At 48.0% G+C, this 25549-nt stretch overlaps 1 protein-coding gene across 1 annotated transcript; it reads left to right on the forward strand.

Annotated features, from left to right (window-relative positions):
• The first annotated feature begins 8030 nt into the window (after window positions 1–8030).
• NKX2-6 (NK2 homeobox 6) lies at window positions 8031–11686 on the forward strand. The gene is made up of 2 exons (XM_057547796.1): window positions 8031–8304; window positions 11061–11686. The coding sequence occupies exons 1-2, from the start codon at window positions 8031–8033 to the stop codon at window positions 11684–11686; spliced, it is 900 nt and encodes a 299-aa protein (XP_057403779.1).
• Window positions 11687–25549: the final 13863 nt, after the last annotated feature.

Here is a 25549-nt window from a genome sequence, read left to right on the forward strand (position 1 = left end):
TCTCGCAGTGTGGAGGGACCGCGCTGCAGCCGGGCGCACTGTCTGGGGCGCAAATGCTGCTCCTCGGCTACCGGGTTTCACGTTACCCGGAGCCGAGCCCACGGCGACCGCGACCGAGACTCGCCACCCCACGGCACAGCAGCGAAGCCTCGGCACTGCTAGCTCTGGCAGCGCTGTTTATTTGACCTGGGTCTCTGCAGGTTCTACACACACACACACACAGCCGCTGGGGCCGAGTTTGTTTTTCCAGGGGTGGGGACTCGCTCCCGCGGCTTGGTGGCCGGCGCTATCAGGCGGCGGGGCGGCCGGGCGCTGGAATGTTAATTGAAATGGAGCTGGGAGCGCGGCGCAGATAAGAGTCTCCAGCATCGCCCGGGCCTGGCCCCCGCCTGTGGCTCCCGAATTCCCGCCCGCGCCTCCCGGAACAGGGCTAGCCCCTCACAGAGGAGCCCTGGCGTCCCCCGGGCCGCCGATGACAGTCTTTTATGCTCTGAAGGTGTGGCTGGCGCTCGGGAGGAGGCTCAGGGTCCCACGGGCGCCGCACCCGAGCGCCGAACTGGAGGTGGTCCAGCCCCCGCGCTCTGGCAGCAGGACTAAACTGCGTCCTCCGCCAAAATGAGGCTCTGGAGAGATGACGGGGAGAAATTGAAAAGCTGGTTGTTTTTTTAAACAATTAAGAAATCTCTTACCCCGTTCCGCTCTTCACTCCACCCATATTCCTCCTCTAACCCTGAGATTTTTGCACAGATTTTTCAGGGGTTCGAAGAGAGCGCCTCTGAAAGTCACCTCAGGCAAATCGTTAAATGGTCTCCAAATAGCCATTTGGGAAAAGATAATATTAGAGCTTCAATGGACACCGTACACTGGAATGTACTCCAAATAAATTTAAAAGTAAACAACAAAACTATGCAAATACTAGAAGAAAATATGGGTGATTAACCTGGGTGCAGGAAAAGTTTTTCTCACGACGACTCAAATCTAGAGACAATGAAAGAAAAGATGAATACATGTGACTACATTTTAAAATGCATGACAGAACGCACTATGAAAGGAGTTCAAAGACAACTGACAAACAGGAGAGAATATTTGTAACATATAGCACAGATAGCCAAAATCACTATATATATATATATATATATATATATATATATATATATATATATATGGGAGAGAGAGAGAGAGAGAAAATTCTTAAAAATTGATAGAAAATGGGGGAAAGATACAACTTAAATGTATGTGTATTTATGTCTATATACTTATGTGTTTTTATAATTTGTATGTATATTATATATGCATATGCATACACACATACAAATATGTATATATCCCATAAAAAGATGTTCCATCTCACTAATAATTAGAGAAATGAAAATTAGAACAACACTGAGATACCATTTCTCACCCATCAGATTGGTAAAAATTAAAAGGTATAATACATTCTTTTGACCAGGATACTACAGAGGAGGCAGCCACTTTCGTACATTGCTGGTGGAATGCAAGCCTGTACAGCCATTCTGGAGGGGAACTTGGCAAGCCAATATGAATGATACATGCATTTGCTTCTGACCCACAATCCCACTTCTAGGAATATGCCCTGAAGATATACCTCTACTAGTACAAAACCACATAGCAACAATGTCACTCATTACAACACTGTTTGTAATTGCAAAATACAGTGAAAACCTAAATACTTGTTCAATGGCAAGTAGTTGGATAAACTATGGTACATTCACACAATGAAGTACTAAGCAACTGTAAAAAAGAATAAGGAAAGGCTCTTTGAATCAATACAATATATTGTTAAGTGAAAAAAGCAAACTGTGAAAGAGTAGCTATCAGAAGGAATGGGTACTGGGAGCAGCCCTTATTCAGGGGATGGTCCTGTGCTAGCAGGGGAGCCTTTGGCATGTGACTGTAGGTGTGCCTGCCTGTGGCAGCGTAAAAAATCGTGCACTAGTGATCAACCACTCTGTTAAATATGGTAATCAGATCTACATCATAGATGTTGATGATGAAAATATAATTATAAATAAAAATGTTTTCCCTCATCAAGCAGGTGAAATTAGACACATTAATGCCAGTGTACCAGATAAAGGTGTGCTGATGACATCCCATAATAAAAGTTCACTTGTCTTCTCTCTTACTGGACTGGATACTCCTGGAGGATTCTGGAATATGTGCTATTTATCCCTGTGTCCTGAGTATTTGCAAAGTACCATATATATATATATATATATATATATATATATATATATATATATATACGGTGACCATATTTCCTGGTTTCCCTGGAACAGCTGTGGTTTATGCCTGACATCCCATCCAGTGAGTGCTTCCTTTCTTTTTTAAGAGTCCTGCTTTAGATGATAGATTATGTGATTACCTTCTCCATATGTAATGGGCACTAGGAAAATTCTACTGAGTTGACTGGAATAATTTGGAAAATATTGGAGTAATAGTGTCAGTGAAATTTTAAAATATGTAGTGAATTTTCCTTAGAAACAAGTGTTCTAAGAAGTACTGAGGAGAGAACTAAGAAGAAACGTAAGAAAAGATGTTAACTAAGCAACTGCATTCATCTTAGCCTGTGAGCTCTAAAAGAAAGAGCTCCGTCCTGAAAGTGAGGAGACCTGTGACTCAAAACAGGTTTCTTAATCTTTCTTTGTAAACTAGAAAACTAGTTTCTTTCTTTGTAAACTAGAAATAATAACTGCTTTACACACCTCACAGAGTTATTTATTATTCACCTCACAGAGTTATTATTCTTCTCTCACAGAGAATCCATGAGTTGCGATGTAAATATGGATTAAAAAATCAAAAAGAAAACTATGTATAAAATAGTCCAGTTCTTTTTGCCAAATTGTTCCCAGTTTTTTTTTTTAAATCTTCCTTTCTACTCTTGAGGGAATTAAAGTGGGACAGCAGGGGTAAAGGGTGATGTCTTTGTGTTTGTAACACAGGAATATGGTGGAAAGAAAACCAGTATCAGTAGTGAGAAAACCTGGAGTCTGATTTTCTTCTGGTAGTTGTGTAGTTTGGTATCATCTGTGTTCTTTATCTGTAAAATAGAGTTAATTAAGCTAAAAGAAAACATGAGAAACCATCATTCAAAAGACACCATCATTTTAAAGAAAAAAAAAAGAGAAAACTCAATGAGTTGTTTTGAAAGGATTTACTTTAAAACTGCAATTAGGCATTCTGTGAAAATAAGGCTGCGGAGATCTATGCAGTCATGAAGAGTGGGAGATTCTCAGCATCCTGAGTATACAGTACACATGGATTAGCTTATTTTGAGCCAAGGAGATGTAGGTATTGATAGAAAATGCATAGACATCGTTCTTGCAGCTGTGACATCCTGTGTTATAAAGCAGAGCCATCCACAGGTGGCAATCAGAAGCAATAATACCAGCACAAAAATCTTAATAAATGTCACTGCTTTATAACCACAAGAAAGAGTCCCCATATTATGCTACCTTGTCAGCTAAGGAAGACAGAGAAATAGGAAATATATACATGTAGCTGTTCATTTGTGCAAAACATACAGAGAGAGAGAGAAAGAGGAAAAAACCATGAGATTGGGAGTGTACAGGAACCAGGAAAGAAAGAGGAATGGAAATAGAAAGGATAAAGGTGTGTGGCCACTTCTTTTTGCATAATTTTGACTTTTAGAATTATGTTAATGTTTCACATACTCAAAATATAAACAAGCTATTATAATATCTTTAAAAGAATCCCAGCAAAAGAAACCGTGGCAAGTCAGTCTCCCCACTCCTGGAGGGCCAGACTCCACTGAACCAGTCCCCAGGGTATCGGAAGGACTATCTCCAGGCAAACAAGGCAGATTCCTTTATCCAGCAAATGTTGATTGGAGAGCTACTATGTGCTGGTTGCTAGCCTAGGCCCTGGGGATACAGCTGTGACAACAGACCCAGAGCCTGAGTCCAATCTAATGGGGATCCTGAGCTCCCGTCAAAGACTTTGGAGACAGTTGATTTCCTGCAAGCGCACAGGCCCCAGCGCCAGACTTTACTGGAAGTTGCCTGTTGTGTATCGAATTTTAAAGAAGGAATCCCTTCGTTTTGGCAAAGTCTGAAATAGGGGAGAAAAGGACACTTGTTAACCGTGGATGGGAAGAGTTTCAATAAATATTGTGTACAAATTCCATATGATTGTGCCAGGTATCATGGGAATGATTTGAGTCTGTCTCCTGTGCAAGAATGGGATAAAATTGGGAGAGGAGGGAGGAGATGAATTGCGAGATTGGGATTGACATATATATACTATTGATACTATGCATAAAATAGGTAACTAATGAGAACCTACTGTATAGCTCAGGGAACTCTACTCAATGCTCTGTGGTGACATAAATGGGAAGGAAATCCCAAAAAGAGGGGATATATGTATACGTATAGCTGATTCACTTTGCTGTACGGTAGAAACTAACACAACATTGTAAAGCAACTATACTTCAATAAAAATTAATTAAAAAAATTTTTTTAAAAGAATGGGATAAGATTAAAGCTCAGAGGCCCCTCATTTCCCCAGTATGTTCAGAGTTTGGGCGGAACTAGCCCACGGTAGGCACTCAAAACACATTTGTGGACCTAGTATTGTTTGAGCGTTTTATGTTGTGAGCCAGGTGGAGTAAAGCAGATACGCTCAGCTCACACACCGCCCCCCCCCATCTCCCCCGCACAGCTTGTTCCATCTTAAGAACAGAGATGATGACTTCTCCACTCATGCCCAAGGGACACACACACCGCACCTCCTTGTCCGGGCTGCGCCGGGTCCGGGGATGCGCCTGAGAGCCCCAGGACTCCTGGCTTTTCTGCTCACGCCACCATGCCAGATTACTCCCCTCCCCTCCCCGACGCCCGCGCTCCAGCTAGCTGCCGGGTGCTCGCACCGTCCTCCCGCCGCGGGGCTGTCCCTAACGCGGCTGCAATCCATTGACCCGGAAGGGGCGAGATCAGCGCAGCGGCTCCAGTCCCGGGAGCGCACAGCTCAATGCGCCCTGGCGCTGGAGGGGGAGAAAAAGTGGGAAGCGGAGGCCCGGCTCATTTACCGCGATGTCCCAACGCCTGGGGGTCCCGAACCGCGGCAGGCGACTCCGGGGGCGCGAGGCCCGGGCGAGCGGAAAGCGCCGGGAGCTGAGACCCGAGCGCCGAGGTGCAGGTTCCCGGCCCGCTGCTCTCCCGGCCTCGGTGGTCGAGGGCGATGTGGGCCCGGCTCTCCAGGTTTGCCCGGGGAGCCTGAGTTCTTTCGGTAACGAAGATTCTTGTTTGCACCACTTGAGAGGGGTTAGCAATCCTTTCCACGTCCAAAATCTCATTTGATCCTGGCAGTAAACCAGGGAAGAAAGGCAAGGCTGGGGATCTGAGAGCAGGATTTGAACTCAGGGCTGCTGATGCCAATTTCTTCCAAGGTGTCCTTTCTTCTACGACTTCCTAGAGCGCGGCAGTCCGCCGAGAGAATTCCACTCTAGAATAACGTGCTGGAAGGTTTGTGGCTTAAAGTTTTTAATCGGGGTCCCCTCCCAGCCGAGCTTGGAAGGCGAGGACTCTGCCGGCTCCCAGAGAGGAGTGGGAAGAGCGCCTACCCGGCGTGCTCTGAATGGAAAGGTTCTAAATTCGCCGTCTTTTGGGTGCCCGGCTGATTGTAAATACAGGCCTAACCAGACAATCGCTTGCACCTCTGGAGGGAGGAGGATGCCATAATACTGTTTTTCTAGGAAGTCGTGGAATATGTTTTAGAAGTGTTAAAATATTTGATTCATTGTTTATTCTACATATTTACGCTGAGGAAATAATCCAAAATGCTGACAAGGATGAAGGTGCAAAGATGTTCTCTGAAGCCTTGTTCACAGTGACAGAAAAAAAAAATAGCTATAATGTAAAAGTATAAACAGTCTATTATGGTTCATCCATAACATGGACTATATTATATTGCCATTTAAAAATATATCTGTAAAAACTCTTTAGAGAAGCTAGACATGCTCATGATGTAAATTTAAAACATACAAGCTCGCATATCCCCTATGAGCTCATACATGCAAAAACATATAAAGAAGGAAGTGATATGTTTAAAATATCATCTCCGGATGGATCTTGTTTTTCTTTTCAAATTTTCCTAATTTTTTCCAAAGTGTGCATGACTTTTATAATCAGAAAAAAAAATAACAAAATTTAAATAAATGTATGAGTCGTTGAAAGTTTTCGATGTCTCTGAGGGCAAAGAGATGTCTCTTTGGGGGGGAGGAAGGAGGGAGGAGTTCTGATTTGGCAAAACAGGAGTCCTGGTGCACCTTGCCATTGACGAGCTGGGCCACCTCTGGAGTCGCTTAACCTCTCTGATTTCGACTCTTCACTAAGAAAAGAAAAGAAAAGCTGGAAACACTCAGGGTATATCTTCCATATAAAGATTAAATGATACGATATATAAGAAATTATTTCTTGGCTGAACCATCAAATCTGCCAAAAATTTGCGTGAATTTTTGCGAGAAATTTTGTGCCCACTAGCCTGGGGAGATGTGTACAGTTTATCTGGGTTTCAGGAAATAATAATGCCCAGTTAATTCTTATAATATTGAATTCTCCTAAGAAGGTTTATTTAAGAAACATTGTATCTGAAATTCCAAAAAGAATTCTAATGAGATCTCATTTGGATTTAAAAAATTTTTTTTAACTTCTTAGATTCTGTGTTATGACTGTTGACCCGGAATCATATTTGACTGAACCATGTAGCATGAGTAGTAACAATCGCTGATATTTTCATACACGTTATCTCATTTAATTCTCACAATCATCCTGTGATGGGCTTATTCTTATCTCCATTTTTTTTTTTTTTTTTTTTTTTTTTACTTAAGATTGGGAGGGTAAATACTTTGCCCAAAGCCCACAGTTGATATGCTCCAGAGCGAGGGCTGGACCTGTGGATTCCACCTGCATAACCACTGCACACACTGCCTCCCTTTACTCGGTCCGGCTGTGCCCAAGGAGCTTTCCCGAAGATCTGATGCTCGTCAAAACTTCCCACCCCTTCGTGGGGCGCCGCGTTCGTACACCCATGCACACACGCTCAAGACAATCAACTTTAGGGAGGATAAAAGGGAGGAAAAGAAGGACCCTGGGGTCGTGAAGGGCAAGGTGAGCCCCTATCTGGCCCCTACACCCCGGCGGGGACTATTACCTTTCTCCTCCTTACCCACTCACGGAGCCTATAAAGAGGTCAGGGGCTCCCGCAATATAGCTCCCAAGTCCTTTCTTCGCTCCAGGGCTGAGATGTCTCTCCTGGGAAGTGGCGGATCTCGGCTCCCTACATGCGGACTCGGCTCTCAGTGAGACATTTCCACCTCAGTCTAGGCCGTGGAGGGTCCAGACTCGCTCCTCTGCGGTCCAGCCTCTGCTCCCTGGAAGGAGCTCTCAGCCTCCTGGCCCTTGCCGTGCGCGCACTTACACTCACGCGTGCAGCTCCAATCCCGTGGGTGCCCAGCGGTCTCCACCTGAGTTTTCCTCTGCCAGGCGTTGGACAGTTGAGCTAAGGCTAGGCCGGAGGGACCAACTAGGGTTGCAGAGCAAGGGTTCCACCCCCATCCCCGCACACCCTCTAGCAGAGTCCCGAGAGACCCAGGGTTGACCTCGGAAGCTCCCGTTTGTACTGTATTCACCGAGATACGAGCCGTGCGCACGCTCCCGTTTTCCTTGCTTTCGAGAACCCAAACCTTTCGGAAGGTGGCTGGGGGTTGGAGAGGAATTAGAAGGGCGAGAGAAGAAAGGACTGGGGCGGGGGGAGATGCTGAGTTAACACGTGGGTTCTGCGGGAACCAATGGGGGTCCGCGGTTTCGTCACCCGGCCCCGGTCAATCGGCTGGGAGGGATGGCCCAGAGGAAGGCGCAGTCCGGGGCGCTGGGTGTCTATCGTAGACCTTGGGTCTGCGGAGTCTGCAGCGACAAAACGGAAAGCTCAGCGCGCTGCGCACTGTGGGGACCGGGGACCGGGGACTCCCCAGCCCCGCCCCCTCCTCCTTCAGGATGTTACTGAACCCTGTCACCTCCACTCCCTTTTCGGTTAATGACATCCTGAGGCTGGAGCATGAGCAGATCGGCCCGGAGGCCTTGCAACTCCGGGGTGCACGGAGGAGCCCGGAAAGCCCTCAGTACCTGCTACCGGTCCCAGAACAGCTAGGGTCGGAGGTTCCCAGCGCCGGTAGCGGCGACGGCGACAGAAGGCAGGAAGGGTCAGAGTCTCCTAAAGGTCTCTGTGAGACAGTCACAGAGATGGACGCTGAACCGGTGGGCGAGCCACGTGAGTACGCGCTCGGTCTTGGCTCCTACAGGGAAACCAAGGGGTGGGGTGGATCATTACCAATCATCTCGTGGGGGGACACGCATCTCCTGGTCTTCCCGGCTCCGAGGGCTAGCCCCGTTTTCCCTCACATGACGAGTCCGAAAGACAGGACTCTCAGCCCCCTCTACCATCTCCTCCAGACATCCTAACGAAAATGAAGTCCTGAATCTTGGGGGTTCACTATTTCCACAGCCAGTCCTCTGATTCCCACAGACACATCCCCGCCCCCGACCCACAGCCACAGTTCCCAGAAACTCCAGCTTCTCTTTCTTACAGCAAAGCCCTCTACAGTATCTCAGCTGTGCTCCATCACCACCAGCTTTCCCAGCCATCTCCCATCCTCTATACCCTAAACCGTCTGCCGAAAGTGTAGCCATCAAAGCAGCCGGGCGCTTTGGGAGTGGAAACTCCGTACGCTCTGGGGTCAATCCCAGCCCAGCCTTTTCTTGGGGCTTGCCGAGTGGCCTGGCCAGTCCAGTCGTTCCTCTGCCTGGAGCACGGTAAGCGCAGCTCGCGTTTTACAACGACTCCAGCGGAGTCTCAGCTCCTGGTCTCCGAAGGCGCAACCTTGTGCGCTGGCGGAGAGGCCAAGGCATCTGCGTCCAGCGGCAGGAAGGGAAGAGGTGGACGGGGGGGTTGTGATGGGTTGGCTCTTGCCACCCGGGAAGTTTTGGCGGGAGAGGCTCGACATTCCGGGGGGTGAAAAGGCTACTCTTCCTCTTGCCAAACCTCTGCGTCTTGGTCCGCAGCCTCCACGCCGGTCTGGGGGGCTCCCGAGAGGCGCCTCGCAGGTCAGGCCTCCTCGGCCAGGCTGTGCCATGGACACTCCATTCGAGCCTCAAACTAACCACATGAAGAAAATTAAGATGCTGGTTCAGAGTTATTCGTCGACTTGCAGGCTGGTTATTCACCTACTCCAGGAGCCTGGAGAACAGTACACTTTGCTGTGTTCCCAAAGAAACCTGTGAATTTTCTGCAGCGGACTCTAAACCTTAAACTCTCCCAACGCTGCTCAGCCAGCTTGCCGTTCACTTCGGCTTTGCCGGAAAAGGGGTCACGCTCCTCTGACCGTTGCTATCACCTGGCAGCTGAAGACAGCCGCAGGGCTTTCCTCCTCCGCTGGCGCGCCCGGGGCAGCTCGCTGTTCTGCGGCTGCGGTTGACGCCGAGAAGGGGCCGGCGCCCGGCTCCAGGAACTAAGCCCAGGGGCCACGGCAGCCGCCGATCGCGCGTGGAAGGGATCTTCCCTCGGGGATTCTGTGCGCCTCCTCCGTCCTCAACTTGCTTTCAGGGACGCAGGGTGAGAGGGGCTCCGAACTGTGACCGGGAAAGCACGGAGTGGCCTGCAGCCCCTCGGCCTGCGTGGTCCGCGACTCCCAAATGGGGTCCTGCTTGTTCCACAGAGTCACTGAAGGCCAGCTGTTACTTTCTGATTTGCTAAGAAAACAAACCCTCGTCAATATCGTTCCTCTTTGCCTGGAGAGATGTCCTAAATTTGTCTGAGCACAGGCTTCTCTGAAGGAAGGTTTTATTTCCTCAATCTGAAATACCAAACGGCCCCTTGCCCCAGGAGACTGCGTCAGCGCGGTTGTGGATTTGGAGTCGTATTCCAAGCAGTACCGGCTCTAATTAGGCGCCCCCTGCTCCGCCTCGCCAAAAGCATGCATCCTTTCACGTTCCCGGTTTTCTCCTGGCGTGAATTTCCATGAAAACTCAGCATTTCCTTCCTACCTACCCTTGGATAAAAAACAGAGCTTTGCCAAATCAGGAGATGTGGGAAGAAGGGAAAGAAAGTCTGCGTCTTGGAGGGCCCCGGGCACAGTCGCCCAGGGGTTATCTTCGAGGGCGCTGCCCGATCCGAAGAGGAAGTCAGGGAGAAGCCAACGCCACCCGCTCTCCCGGGAGACCCCAAAGGAGAAAGAGGACGCTTCTTAAAAAGCCAAATGTGAATCTCAACTTTACATACCCCGCAAAGAGAACCTCAGTTTCCGAGCCAAGAATCAGCAGCCAGAAAATATTTTTTTGTTTTATTTTATGTTGTTAATTTGGATTACAGAGCATCGCGTCCAAGATAGATGGGAAGGGTTCCTGGTGCCAGTGGAGCATCTGATGACCAAAGAGACAAGGATGTGAGCAAAGATGGGGTGAAGGTGGGAGGCACTGAAGACCCTGGCACCTGGGCTAGAAACCAAGTACCCTGCGATGCATGCCGGGCCACAACGGATAGCCCGGCAGACGGGAGCCTCCGGGCAAGCATGTCACCGAATTTTGGTTCTCTCTCTCTCTGCCTCTATCTCTCTCTTTCCCCACCAAGAGCAATCTGAAGTCAGTCTCTATCTAATAGGCTCGCAGCAAAAGTTTCCCCAAACTCGCCCACACTTTAGAATTGCAATCACAGAGAACAGCCCAGATACAGACATTCTAAGAAGAAAATGAAGCTTAGACTCTGGATCAAGAGTCTACCTTTGGGGAAACGACTGTACACTGGGTACCACTGAGTGTCACAATTTGTATTATGTTCCCGCAGCTGCAAAAGCGACAGAGCTTGGGGGAAAGGAACAAGCTCTGGGACGGGGTGAGGAGTCAGCAGAAGGGAGAGACGGGGACCCCAAGTGAAGGCTACTAGGAGGGGAGGGGCGTCCCTTGAAAACAGTGTAAGAATCTCTCGGGTGAGCCTTAGGCTGGCGCTGACGGTGTTCCTTCCTGTGCTTTTAGAGTCCGGCCTCAGCGCAGCCTCGCCCCTCTGCGACGGGACCCGGGTGCAGGAGCGCGACGTGGGTGACAGCGGCGGCGGCGCGCGCGGGGATGGCTCGGAGCATCCCAAAGGGCGGCCCCGGCGGAAGCCGCGCGTGCTCTTCTCGCAGGCGCAGGTGCTGGCTCTGGAGCGGCGCTTCAAGCAGCAGCGGTACCTGTCGGCGCCGGAACGCGAGCACCTGGCCAGCGCGTTGCAGCTCACGTCGACACAGGTCAAGATCTGGTTCCAGAACCGGCGCTATAAGTGCAAGAGACAGCGCCAGGACAAGTCCCTGGAACTGGCGGGCCACCCGCTAGCGCCGCGCCGGGTGGCGGTGCCCGTGCTGGTGCGGGATGGCAAGCCCTGCCTGGGCCCCCGCACGCCCGCCTTCTCCGGCCCCTATGGCGCGGCCGCGGCGCCCTATTCCTGTTTCGGCGGCTACGCGGGCGCTGCCTACAGCGGTCCCTACGGCGGCGGCTACGCCGGCGCGCCCCCGGGCCCCGCGCCCCCCGCACCCCAGGCCAGCTCTGACTTCAGCGGGGGGGGACCGAGCGCCAACCCGCAGGGCCATCTGCCCGCCACGCTTCAGGGGGTCAGGGCCTGGTGAGGCGTCTTGGCTCGGATGCGCCACCCTGAACAGATAGATGCTCGGTCCCGCCTCTCCGCTAACCGATCGCGGCCGGGATGAGGGAGCGCCGCCGTGGAGGAAACAGGCGACCCGATGGCACTTCTCTCCCGAGCGATCCCTGGGACTAGGAATTGCCTTCGACTAGCCATCCAGCTGAAGGCCCTGGGGGCGTTCTTCTCCCTAGAGACGCAACGCGGGGCCTCCGCCAGCCGCCCACGAAGCAGCACTGGGAGGGAGGAAAGCCAAGGGTGGCTGGCAGTTTCGGGCGTCAGAGTAGTAGTTCTGAGGCAGGTGACTTTTCAGGCCTCAAATACAGGGGCTGAGAGGCTCCTTAATTTGTGTGCAGCAGCCCCAGGGAATGGGGAGGTGATGGGGGTGCTCTGGAGGGCCTCGATCCCCCATTAAAGGCAACGGGGGGGGGGGGGAAAGAAGGAGAAAAAGAGATGAGCCAGGGGAGGGGGATGAAGAGCCTGGAAGAGGAAGACCAGGAGGTCAGGAAGACTTGTGCGAGCCGGTTCTGCTGCAGGGGTTAATCTGCGCCCCCCACCCCTTCCACGGGCTGCGCTCCCTGGGACTCAGTATCCAGTGGAGCGCTTTTTTCTGGAGGCACAATTGTTCTCCAGAAGATATCCACCACACTCTAGTTCTTCCCTCACTGTAAGTGCATTTTATCTCCTGTATACAGCTCAGCCTCTTGAGTAAATAGACTAAATATATTAGTGTGTGTTTGCCTTGTGTGTAGGCCATTAGAATCTATCCACCTCTCGGTTTCTGCTCAACGACTTCAAATTAAAGTAAAAATGAAACTCAGAAGTTCTAAGTCTTCAGTACGTTGAGAATTCCCTAGAGAGACAAAACTTGGATTCAGCTCTGGAGAGGTTACCTCTCCCCATCTCCTTCCCAACCAGCCCCAGTAGGTTTTCTTTCAGAAGGTAGTAGGTTTCTAAATTCCACATCAGAAAAGGAGGCTCCCACTTGTCCGTTAAGTCCTAACAGGATGGGCAGGAAGCCTGAACTTTACGGAAAGTTACAATTCCCCCAGGCGCAAATATGTCTGAAATCATGCAAACTGAAGACTGAGAACAAACTCATTTTGTTAATGGGAACATGGGAATCAAATAAGAAAGTTGTCTTTGGCAGATACTAGTACAAAAATCAGGCTCTTTTCTTTTTCTTTGGATATCATTTTTTAGACAATGAAAAACTCTTCTTCTTCATCCCCTGGACCACTAACTTGTCAAAAGTTCAATTCTATTATTTAATAAATTCTAATTTTAATTAAATTGTACTGGCCCTGCATTTTCTCATTTCTGCATCTGCCCTGGTTGTTTTTTTGCCAACGTGGGAAACAGGGACTGCTTGGTCCTATGTAAACGATGCCTGACAACTGACAGCTTACATCTCTTAAAGTTTAAGTTAAAAACAAGGGTAAGTATTCACATTTCTCCTTACTACCATTTCCTTATATTTTCTCTCCTTTTTGGTTTCATCCTTTTTCTCTTTTATTTCTCCATAAATATGTTAATAAAAGTGTATTTAGAAGCACCCTGCAGTGTTTTTCAATTATAGTTAGTCTTGCATCCCTGGGATTAAAATGTATATTTTAAATTAAGAAATGTCTGTATATTTTAAATTAAGAAATCTCAATAAATATTCCTTGGTCAATTAAGCTAAGACAAAAAAATTAGAGATTACAGTTAAAATCTCCATCATGAGAAAATTGTCACATGGTGATATCATACTTCTTTCACTTTGCCGGGGGGTGGGTATTCCTTACAAAAGAAAAAGTTACCTGTGGACACTGGCCTTAGATTCATGACAGTTGAGTTTAAGTTTAATGCTGACACTGCTTAACCATCTGTCTGGCCTTCAGTTGTTCAGTGAGTTGTATTAAATTTTCCTGAGATCAGATTCTAAACCACTATAGGTTAATTTTAAAAAATCTTTTGTTCTCCTTTGGGCAAAGGTCTTACCTAGAAATGTAGGTCATCATTGTATGGATCTAGCAAAGTATTGATACTTGGCACAGAGTAGAAAATTAATAAATGCTATTCTCTTCACCCTCCCACCCTCTTGCAACCCAAGGAGTGGTTACCAGACACGTGCTGTTCTTTTTTTTTTTTTTTTTTTTTTTGGAGCATAGTTGATTTACAATACTGTGTTAGTTTCAGGTGTACAGCAGTGTTGTTCTGAATAGGCTTTGCCTCCTGAGCTCCCTCCATGCTTTTTGCCACATGGAAAAGCCCAGGAGGGAGATCGATGACTGTGGTCAAGCCTGGGAGTGAAGGGGACAGGGGCTTAGTTCAATCATCAATATCTCAGTCATTGCTGGACATGGGACACAAGAGAAAATAAGATTTGGCTGGCGCCCTGAAGGAATTTATTATCTAATTGGATACCAGAGACTAACATGAGAAAGGTATCTGAAAATACAAGGTGATATATGCTGCATGTCAAGTCAGACACACAATAAGCTCTCTAAAAAGAATGAAAAGCCAGTGTGAGCTGGGATGCTTAGAGAAGGTGCTTAGAGGAGGTGGATTAAGCCTGGTGATTAGGGTGGGAATGACACTACTTACTGGGAGAGGGTCTGGGCAAGGTCTAGGACTTAGGAAAGGAGAAGAGTAAATGGGCACATGCCAAAGCTAGAGTCATATTTTCTAGTAGTTTGAGATACAGTTCAAGGCTAGCTTCTGGGACTTTGTAAACTGCAATCAATTGGCTGAGGGGCTTCGGAAGGCAGGAGTGGGTGTTGCTTTCATGTATACCCAAGATGTTCCATTAACCTGGGACATTTTCTGTTTTGCTGTCCAGATTGCCGTAGCATCCATATTTGCTGACCTAAACAAACAAGCAAACTTATAACAAAACATTGTCCATGTGCAACCCATGTGGCTTTTTTCTTCAAATGAGCATGTGGAAGTTTGAGATTCCCAGGACACCAAGGAGATTTCTTTCCAAAAGGAAAGGAGAGTAAAGGAAAACTCTCTTCTCCCAACTCCCCACTTTAAGTGATCCTGTCAGGATCACTTTAAAACACATCCCTCTCCCAGATCATCAAGCCCACCCCCAGCTGCCCATCTTCCGTCCTGTAATCTCTCCTTCGCACTGAAAGCTGTCCCTTTTTGTGTGTCTTACCAACCACAGCTTATCCAAAGCAGGGCTTTCACCAGGGAGCCGCTCTGTAAGCAATCAGCCTCTTATCTGCCTCGTTCAGTCCCGTCACTCGGGTCACCTCTTAATGTTCACAAGTTTCCCAAATGGGAAGTAATTGACCTCTAAACAAAACAAAAAAGCTCTCAGAGAGATAGCAGAGGTTCCTTTCCTGGCTGTCCCAGGGCTAGGGTCTCACCTAGGCCAGGTGGATAAGTCAATAAAATTGCAGACTTCCTGGCTCCCCTGTCCTCCGTCCTCCCCCACCCCGTCCCTTCAAACCAGCCTCATCCAATACTATCTGCAAATCAGATGCAGCACGAATCAAACCGTAGATCTCAGGGTGGCCAGAGATTTCTGGTATTTCTTTTCCGTAATTTTGTCATTATCAAGATAGAACGTTGAAGGGACATATTTTTAAAATTCCATTTGAAAAGTGTTTACAATCTTCAGGGTTTATACCAGCTCTTCATTATATCAGCCCAATAGCTTGCCTTTTTCCTTTTTTCACAAAACAAGGGAACTCCCAGGCATAACAGCCGTGCCCCCAACCTGCACCGTTCCACAAAGAGGCCTCTTCGGAGAGTTGGAAGGTGGTGGAGGACCTGAGTTAGGAGTTGTTGGCCTTCATTCTAGGCCAGTTCCACTAGTGACACACTATGTGACCTTCAGCAAGACTTGCAACCTCTCTGGGCTTCAGCCTCTTTATTTATAAAATTGAGGAAGTGCATCTCTGAGGCTATTATTCTAATTTGGGGTGGCTCCCTGTTGATTTCAGATGCCTTTATGATTTTTCAATTCTAAGATAGATTATATATCCAGAAGACTACGTAAAACATATATGTTTAATAACCCGGCACAGTTTAATAACTGTAAAGTGAACACAGATGTAACCCCTCTCAAGGCAAGAAACAGGGAGTGCCAGCTCCCCAGCAGCCCTTCTCCCCAGCCCCTCCAAATATGTAAACCCCTTCCCTCCTTCCCCAAAGGAGATACCAGCTATTCTGACTTCTGTGATAATAATTCATAGGTTTCTCTTTGTGGATTTACCCATATGGACACCTCCTTCAACGGTGTGGTTTAATTTTGTCTGATTATAGACGTTGCATAAATAGAATCATAGTGCATGCATTCTTTAGTGACTTGCTTCTTTTCTTCAACTTTATGTTTGTGAGATTTATCCATGAGGTTGGGTGGAGCTTAAGTTTGCTCATTCTCATTGCTACATTGTATCCCACTGAATGCATGTACCTCAATGTACGTATTTACCGAAAATGCAGCCAGCTGGGTGCTATAACACAGAATGCTACTAGTGGTACCTTTTCTCACAGGTACAGCTGCGGCTGCTGTATCCTGCAGCTGGAGTTGGTCCCGGCTTCTAGGAGCTGTTCTGCGTTGCAGAGGAAGGATCCATCCTCTGACAGATTTCTATTTATGTAACAACAGCCTTTTAACTTTGGTATGATTTCATTGTGTACTCACCACCTCCATCTGAGGCAGAGCACATCACTGTTTCCATTTGCAGAGGAAGAGTCCAAGGGCCAGAAAGGTGACAGCCACACTGTAACTTAGTGACAGAATTGGGACTAGACCCCAGACCCTCTGCCCCCTAGTCCTGGGTTACTTCCACTGAATACTCAACAAAGAGTCCAAGTCCTTACACAAATCAGGTGACTGTTGAGTGATACTGTTTTCTTCATTTCCTGAGGGAAAAGTGCATGAGGGATGGGAGCCTTTTGGAAAGCATCCAGAGGGGATAAATATGAAGCAAGAGGCCAGAGAGGGTGGAGGTGGTTGGAGAGATATAACTGCATTTTCAGGCACTTATGAGCAAACAGAGTATTTCAGTGCTCTGGCTTTTGCACCCCCCTGCCCATTTTTGTCTACATTTTCCTCTGACTTTGTGCCCCCGGAGATGTTGATTCATGCTTTCAGTGGCCAGCTTCTGAACTGGAGAGAATTCAGCACTGAGCTGTTTCTCCTCAGTTCCACCTCCCCCCACCTGGGGAGAGAGCTTCGTGGGAAGTCCCTCTGCCTTCCTTTTGCTCTGTTTAGACTCCGGTAAGTCCCCCTACCCTCAACCTGAGAGAAGGATGTGGTCTTAGTGACACAGTCCAGATTCCACTGCAGGAAAAGCAGATATGCCAGCAGCCAGGCCACAGACCTCAGAGTGTTTTCTGACTTAGTCCCTATAGGGCTGTCCTCATAATCTGGTCTCAGTCATACCTGCTTCCTTCCCATCCATGCTTCAATGGCTGCTGCTTCCTCCTCTCACCAGCCCAGCTTAATTGCCTGAAACCCGAGGGCCCGGGAAATTGGAATCCGAAGTTATGACTTCAGTAAGCCAAAGGTGAACCTTTCTTTGGATGGTTCCTGATTCCCGTCCTTCTCTGGGCCCTCTGGTGCCTCCCCTGGACCTTCCCTGTGGGTCAGGTCTCCCAGGACCTGCTCCTGGAGCATCTTAAACCTCCCCATCACAATGCATTTACTCTCTATGTCTGTTGTACCATCTAAACAATCAACCTCATGTCTGCCTCAGACCCCGATGTGTTTCCAACACACCTTGCACCTGTCATGGAGAAGGGGCTCAATACTGTTTGTTGATTGAACAAATGAGTGAATGGTGGCTCTCTGGCTTTCCTGCATGGCCTCACAAAGTCTGCATGGAAGACCTGGGCTCTGACCTGGCTCCTTGGTAGTCAGACCCTCTGGAAGAAAGTCCTCCTGTATGTGGATAGGGATCTGGCTCCTGGCAGGGGCCATCTAAGCCCTGACACCAGGGGCCCTAAGAATTTCTGTCAGCCAGGCATTATGACCATGGTGACAAGAATTCCTGTTTTAGCCATTCTCCTGTAGGTCAGCTTAACTTTAACTAGCAAGTATTAAGGAACATTAGGTTGAACACTGTGGGTGAACATAAAACTAGTATCATTTTTAAAAAATATATGTAAGATCAGAGGGACTCAAGGATGCATAGGAGAGTCCTTATCTTCAAGATTATAAAACTGTGGGTAAGACAAGTACCTATACAGCCAAATATCTATAAGAAAAACTAGAAAAGGTGCATTATAAACCTATAAATCTTTCAGTTCATTGAACATGCTGTAGAGGCTTCTGGATATCATCCAATATCTGTTTCTCCCTTTCTTCTTCTTCTTCTTTTTTTTTTTCTTAAAGATTCTCTTTTTTAAAAATTTATTTATTTATTTTTGTCTGCATTGGGTCTTCGTTGCTGTACGTGGGCTTTCTCTAGTTGCGACTAGCGGGGGCTACTCTTCGTTGCAGTGCGCGGGCTTCTCATTGCATTGGCTTCTCCTGTTGTGGAGCATGGGCTCTAGGTGCGCGGGCTTCAGTAGTTGCGGCACGTGGGCTCAGCAGCTGTGTGTGGCTCGCGGGCTCTAGAGTGCAGGCTCTAGAGCGCATGTTCAGTAGTTGTGGCGCACAGGCTTAGTTGCTCCACAGCATGTGGGATCTTCCCGGACCAGGAAATGAGCCCATGTCCCCTGCATTGGCAGGCGGATTCTTAACCACTGCACCACCAGGGAAGTCCCTCCCACTTTCTTCTTTAATAATAGAACCCCAGCGTTAAGCACACAACCTTCCAGCTAAAGGTATATTTCCCAGAGTCCTTTGCAGCTAAGGGTGGCCAAGTAACTAAGTTCTGGCTAAAGGGATATAAGCAGAAGTGATGTGTGCAATTTCCGGGACATAGCCTTAAACGGAAGGGACCTTCCCTCCACTTCCTTTCTCTTCCTGATCCTGGCTGGAACACAGATGAAATGGTGGGAGCAGTAGCAGCTATCTTAGACTTTGACAGAGCAACAAGATGGAAGAAGCCTAGGTCCCCAGCACTATGAAATCACCTTATCAGCTTGGGTCTGCTTACACTCCATCTAGTACATGATAGAAAAAGAAACATTTGTCTCGTTTAAGTCACTGTTATTTTGACCTTTGTTATAGCAACTGAATGCATATCTTAACTCACAGAGGACACACGCAGGTAATTAGAAGTTTGGCTGTTACAAATACAGTAAATGTTTAGAGGAGAAATAAATCAAGCCAAGGTAATCTAGGAAGGGACAATCAAAGAGAAGGAGCTTGAGACAAGCCCCTCAGAAGGATGAATAAATTTGGATACCTGGAGGGGAACGATGGGGAATCTACACAGAGGGATGTGGAGAGGACTAAGGATCATAAAATGCATGGGAGCCAAGGACTCTCTGAGGTAACACTGAAGGCAATAGTCTGGACATGTCCATGGTCATGGCGTTCAACTCGTCCGCCCCTTCCCCAGCTGGTATCATCTACTCCAAAGGCTTAACTACCATTTCTATGCAAGTAACTCCTAAATCCCACACCTACAGTTCCAGCTCCACCCTCCATCCTGAATTCCAGCTCCAAACTGCCCATTGTTCCCTGGACATCTCCATTTAAATGTTTCCCAGACACCTCAGTGGAAAACCAAACCCACCTCTCTCCACCTTCCTCCTGCCAAACCTGCTCCACTTTCCATATTCCCTCTCTTGTGACCTAGGATGACACTCCATTGTCCTATTTCACGCTCTCCTCTCCCCTACCTGCCTATTTTGTGTTCCCACCACTACTATCCAAGCTCAAGTCATCATCTCTCGCTTGACCATGTGCAACTGCCTTCTAACTGGTCTCCCTGCCTCCACTCTCTTCTCTCCAGGCCATTTCTCATGCTGCTATAGGATTTTTTAAGAAACCTTGTCTACTCCTTGATGAAGACACTTTCAAAACACAGACCACATTCTTTAACCAGACATATTGAAATATAACATATATAGGGAAAAGTGCAGGAATACTACACGTACGCCTAGTTCACAAAGTGAATTTCCCATATAATCAGCACCCAGATCATGAAACAAAACATTAACGTCCCCCAAAGCTCTTTTATACACCCCCTTACCATCACTTACCCCAAAGGAAACTGCTAGCTTGACTTCAAACACCATTGACTAATTTTGCCTGTTTTTGACTTTTACTGAAACGGAATCACATGGTGTATACTCTTTTGTCTGGTTTCCTTCACTCAAGATTATGTTTATGAGATGCCTTCATGTTGTTGTGGGTAATTGCAGTTTGTTCATGGCTATTGCTGGTTGAATTTTCCATGGTATGATTACACCACAATGGATTTATCTGTTCTACTGTGGATGGGCATTTGGGCTGTTTCCAGTTTGGGGTTATTATAATTAGTGCTGTCATGAACGTTCTTGTGCATGTCTTTTGGTGAATACATGAGCACATTTCTGCCGAGTATGTGTTAGATGTGGAAATTCTGGGTCATGAGGTATGCATGTGGCCAGGTTTGGTAGATTCTACTGTTTATCCAGAGTAGTTGTATGAACTTACATTTCCACTAGGAGTGTTTAAAAGTTCCAGTTGCTCCATCTCCTCAACACTTCTTGTCAGTTTTCCTTTTACCTCTCCCTCCTTCCACTTTCTTGCCGAGACACAGCAACGCGGGCAGGTAAGGAGTGCTCCGTGAATATCTGAATAATGGGGTAGTTGCGTGGAAGCACTGGAGGATCAGTGGGAGACAGGTTTGAAGATGTGTCTAGTCAGTGTGCAGAGAAAAATAACAAATGCTTATTAAGCCCGAACTAAGTGCTCTGTGTTTGGCATTATATCACGTAATTGCCGTAATCACTCTCTAAAGTCTAGGGTCCAAGGAATCCAACAAGCTCCCAAATTAGGAAACTGAGGCTGGGAGTGTTTAAGAAACTTATCCAAAATCACCATCACTAAAGATAGAGGTAAAAATTGAGCCTCCAAATTTCATTTACTTTCCATTATGTTCTGCTGCCGTTTCATACACGTTACAGGCTGCTGCTTCTTACTGTTATTTAAATCCCTAAACCTACAGCTGTATTTGCTAGTGATGGAGTATCCAACACGTGCTCTCTGACTGGCTGTACTTCTTTCTGATCCCGACATTTCCATCCCAACCTCAGAGAGAGTCATCGGAGGGAGAAGGTCTGGCCTGAGGAGCCCATTCAGATGTTTGGGATGGAAAAGATCACAGATATTCCCACGGGGCCCTGCCCTCTGTGAGGGACATCTGCATCCAGAATCAGTCCTGTATGTAATCAACACATTACATAAAACATGACGTGTAACCCAAGAACATTTGTGTTGGAGACAACAGCACCAATGGAGTAACCCGTCGCCTCTGATTGCAGCACTTAAACTGCCCACCAGGGGACACCCTTGCCTCCAGTTTCCCACCATGGGAAAAAGGGAATTCCCCAAATTCCTTGGGCCTTCCACCCAAAACCTTTGCTTCCAGCAGTGCTTCAGATTTCTTTTTCAGGTCAACCCCTTTATCTTCCAGTTTGGATGTTGACAGTTGGGAGTGGTCAGAAGGAGACAGTGAATCAAAGGATTAAGGGCTCCATAGAAACCAGCTGTTGGCCATGGTTTCAGTGTGACAAACATTCATAGCATAACGATAACGTTGTGATGCTTGTGGCTACAAGGTCTGTGGGGTGCTTTCCAGGGCATAGATGTCCTCCATATATACTGGCTCATTTATTAGTCATATGCGGAAGTATTATTCTAACACAGAGGAAACCAGGGAAAGTGAGGGAATTACCCAAGGTCACGGAGCTCGTAAGTTAGAGTCTGAATATAAACCCACTGATTCTGTTTACAACTGTGCAGTGAACTTGGGTATCTAAAATACAGCTGTCTGGGTGTGGAATACTAACTCTAAAGGGCTGGTAAAGCAAATATCACTAGATTAGCTTGCAACTCTGCCTTCCTTTTCACTTTCTCTCTGGACTCTTGTTCAAACATCCTGAAGGGAAACTAATCTGACTGGCCCTTCACATTGAACTGTTCTTGACTCACAGCAGAGCTTCCCAAACTGTTCCTGAGTTGAGGACTGCTTTGAGCATCGATGTGGTTAAATTGACTGGATTCTGGCTTAGCTCTGCCACTGACCAGCTCAGCCATGGAGGACAAGTTACTTGATCTCTGCTGGCTTCAACTTCATCTTGGGTAAAATGGAGTTGCTTAAACCAGTGGTTATCTGTGACTCTCTAGGTTGTAAGTGACAGGAACCTATCTCACACCAGCATGAGCAAAACATTCGAGGCAATTTCTTGACCCTCAGAGCTGAGTGGCAGGAAGGCTTACCGTGAAGCTGGCTAAAAGCAGGGGCTCGGGCTCATTCAGTTTCTCCCCATCCACCTCTCATTTATGTTTCTCTCTACCTGGTCAGCTTCATTATCTTGGGCTGGCAGAAACCATGGCCACGTACACAGCCACTGGCAACTCAGAATCACATCCTTACAGCTGCACAGTCAGAGACGAAATGGCATTTCCCTTCCAACTCCAGGTTGAAAAACCCAGCTCCTCTTCATCACAGGGCGTAGTGAGTATCAGGCAGCATAACAAGTCTGGAAGGGCTATGGAAGGTCAACCTCAGCTGCAGAATCCCTTCTTCTTGAGGGTTATCCTGCCCCAGGACAATGAACTTGCGTCATCTTGATAGTTCCTTGTGAGAGCAGGTCTTACAGGGGAGGGGATGAGTGGCGGTGCAATGTGTTGTGTTGTGTTGACGGCCTCTCTTCCTGGGCCTCAGCCATGGTGTAAGGAGGTGCCTCTGTGTGTCTAATCCTCCATAAATCTACAGAGAGTGATCCAGGCTGATCCCTCCGAGACAGCTATCACTTTGCATCATTTCACTTTGTCTCCGAGGGTCACATTATCATCCCTGAGGAGCAAATGGAAAACGGGAGCAGCAGAGGCACCCTCATGGCAGAAGGCTCAGCACTAATGCTACCTTCGTCTTCTGCGACCTCTCTTGCAGAAGTGGATTTCGTCTCTTATCGGCATCCTCGCAGACCATGGACCTCGTAACCTGCCCTCCTCTCAAGGAATCCCATTCATCATGGCCCTTTAATAGCAGCATCTCTTACCCGAGCGGTGAAGAAATGAGGCAATACAACTCTTGGGCCTTTGTATTCTCCTACCTGACTACCTGATTACCTAGAGTAATCTCCTCCTGACCTCAAAATAGCCTTACCTACGGGGCAGGGCCAAGGCTCCCAGGTGGGCCAGGCAGTGACGGATGCAGCTGTAGGCTTGCTCCCAGGCTGCAAGCAGTAGCAATAGGGCAGTGATGTAGAGGGGCCGCGAGAGGACCAGAACATGGCTCCCCCCAGGAGGATCAAAATTGTCAGAGGTTGATGTGCACAAACCCCAGCCCATAACCACCAGCCACGGCTTGTGCGCACACCCACTGTGCCCAGGGCGGCCGGACACACCCTGACGCATCCGCACCAGCCTCCAGGTCTGCAGCCGTCCTCTGCCGACTGCCCTCGCCTTTAGTTTGTACAAAGGGAGCGCACAGACCAGGACTTGCTTCTGCCCTCCACCACCCACAGAAGGCTCTGCTCCTGGATGCCTGTTTCTCTACCCCCTCAGCAGTTCCCCTCAACTCTGAGCCCCCAAAACTAAGGAGCAGAGTCCCAATCTTCAGGACTGTATCCAGAGGTAGTATCTCCAGCACTGACCCAACATCCAGGCAGAAAACGGCTTCGCACACGTTCCTTTTTTTTTTTGTCACATTCCTTCTTGTTCCTCAAGCACTCTCAGCTTCGAGGTCGGGTGATGGTTGTTGACAAGCTTTTCTGGGCTGAGCTGGTGGAAGGTCTGGCCTCCTGCCCCCTCCCTCCATCCTGATGGGGAAACTGACATGACCCACTGGGGGGTCAGGGATCACGTTGGCTGGAGCTCTCCTTGGTCTGGACATTGACTTAAGAACTTCACATACAAGACCCCATTGGATCCGCAGGACAGGACATTTCTGTCCCCTAGCCAGCTGTTATCACTTATCAGAGGAGGTGACTTAGGCCAGGAGAGGCCAACAAATAAATTAATTTAAAAAAAATGACAGGTAAGTTTTAGCTACTATTGTTTTAGTGCCAGGCCAAGGATCTCTGTGTCATTGAATCTCACTGGTTTGGAAAGACCTATTTCATGCCATCCCCATGAAATGCTGGGTCACCCTAAAATGGCTGGACATCAAATGGCCCAGCTTCCCCTCCCAGAGCTGAGCCCTCACTGGAGGAGGTGGGTAAGTCTGTCTATCAAGACGAGTTTCTCACCTGGCTTTCTTCCCCATCCCTGGCCACTCACTCTCTCCACACTTTTTCTCCTCAGAACTCAGATGCCACCGGTGGCTTCTATCCCTGTTTGAGGGAGACAGACACCAGGGATGTGCTGGGCCCTCCATACCCACAGGAGTTAGTTTCTCGGGGCCCTGGAGCCAAGCTCAGCAATGAGAGGTCAGCCCCCCACCCCCCAGTCTCATCTCTTAGACCACCAGGTTAGGCCGGATTCCTCCTGCCACCTCACTCCCCCCACCTCTGCCCTCCCCCTGCCTCTTCTAGCCGGAGGAGGTCTCGGGGGAGAAGCAGTGTCATGCTTGATTTGACCCATCAGTTTTTCTACTTATCAATCAGCTACCTACTGGCTCTGCCAAGAGGATTCATAAAGAGGTTTTTTTTCTTTTTTTTTTTTAAAGGCCTTACCATGTCCGTTGGCATGTCATAGAAATAAAACACTGGCAAGGGGACTTTGGCTGTGCCTGTAACATTTTATTTCTTTAAAAAAAATACATGCCATCAATTAAGTGATAGCAATGATCTCTGCATTTTTTTTATCACTTAAAACATTTTATAGTAGAAATCACATGTGTTAAGAGATAGAAATAAAACTGACCTAGAGATTGAGAGACATGGGTTAAAGTTCTCACTTGGTCACTAACAAGTGATTTTGGATGAGTCATTTCCATTCTTCGAACTTCAGTTTCCCTACTTCTAAAATGACACCTCGGGTCTCTCAACACCCAATTCTGTGAACTGTATTTATTTTTTTATCTTTTGGCTGCACCACTCAGCCTGTGGGATCTTAGTTCCCCGCCCAGGGATCGAACCCGTGCCCCTTGCAGTGGGAGGGTAGAGGGAAGTCCCTATGTGAATTTTAAATAGGAATGCCACATTTCCCCCTCTACCATGCCCTGTCTCCATGCCTTCCAGGTCATTCTCTATCTCCCCTCTTTCCCCTCCCCAAGCCCCTTCAGAGGGGATGGGAACCTGGATAAATATATGAACGGGATGAAAGCCTTTGCCGATGCCCAAAGCATCTCAGGTGCTGCAGGGTGGTCTCTAAGCACCTTCCCATCCTTCTGCCCATGCCTGGGTGGTCATTTCCCTTACAGACTGTGAAAACAGCAGGATGGTCTTGACTGCACTGGGCAGGACTTGCCTCAGGCCAAATATGAACCCCTGGCTGAGTGACTTTCTTCTCGCTCCGTGGTCAGTGGCTATGTCGTCCTAAATGATTTTCAGAAAAGTGTCTGTCAGAGAAGCCCCAGTCAGTAGTTCTGGAAGAAGGCAGTTTTCTCTGCGGAATAGCCTCTCGTGTCCCCATTCCCTGTCTAGTCAAGGGGATCGTAGAACCCTCTGGAGAGCCAAGCACAGTCTTAGCCCTCAGCCCCTCATTCCTGGCAGATGTGCACCCACTCCATCCCCAGCAATTGACTCTGCCCCTTCTCAGATGATCATCCACCCCGGATACGATCGTTTCAGGGCACCGTCTATGATGGCCTGGCCAGATTTATGAGGAGGGGGGCTGCTGAGAGCTGGGAGAGAG

This window comes from Balaenoptera acutorostrata, chromosome 6, assembly GCF_949987535.1.
Source record: "Balaenoptera acutorostrata chromosome 6, mBalAcu1.1, whole genome shotgun sequence".
Classification (NCBI taxonomy): domain Eukaryota; kingdom Metazoa; phylum Chordata; class Mammalia; order Artiodactyla; family Balaenopteridae; genus Balaenoptera; species Balaenoptera acutorostrata.

Excerpts from the sequence above, each read along its gene's own strand:
- NKX2-6 (XM_057547796.1), top strand. The coding sequence starts at position 8,031 with ATGTTACTGAACCCTGTCACCTCCACTCCCTTTTCGGTTAATGACATC. Across the intron at positions 8,305-11,060 it reads TGAACCGGTGGGCGAGCCAC|AGTCCGGCCTCAGCGCAGCC; the intron begins GTGAGTACGCGC and ends CTGTGCTTTTAG.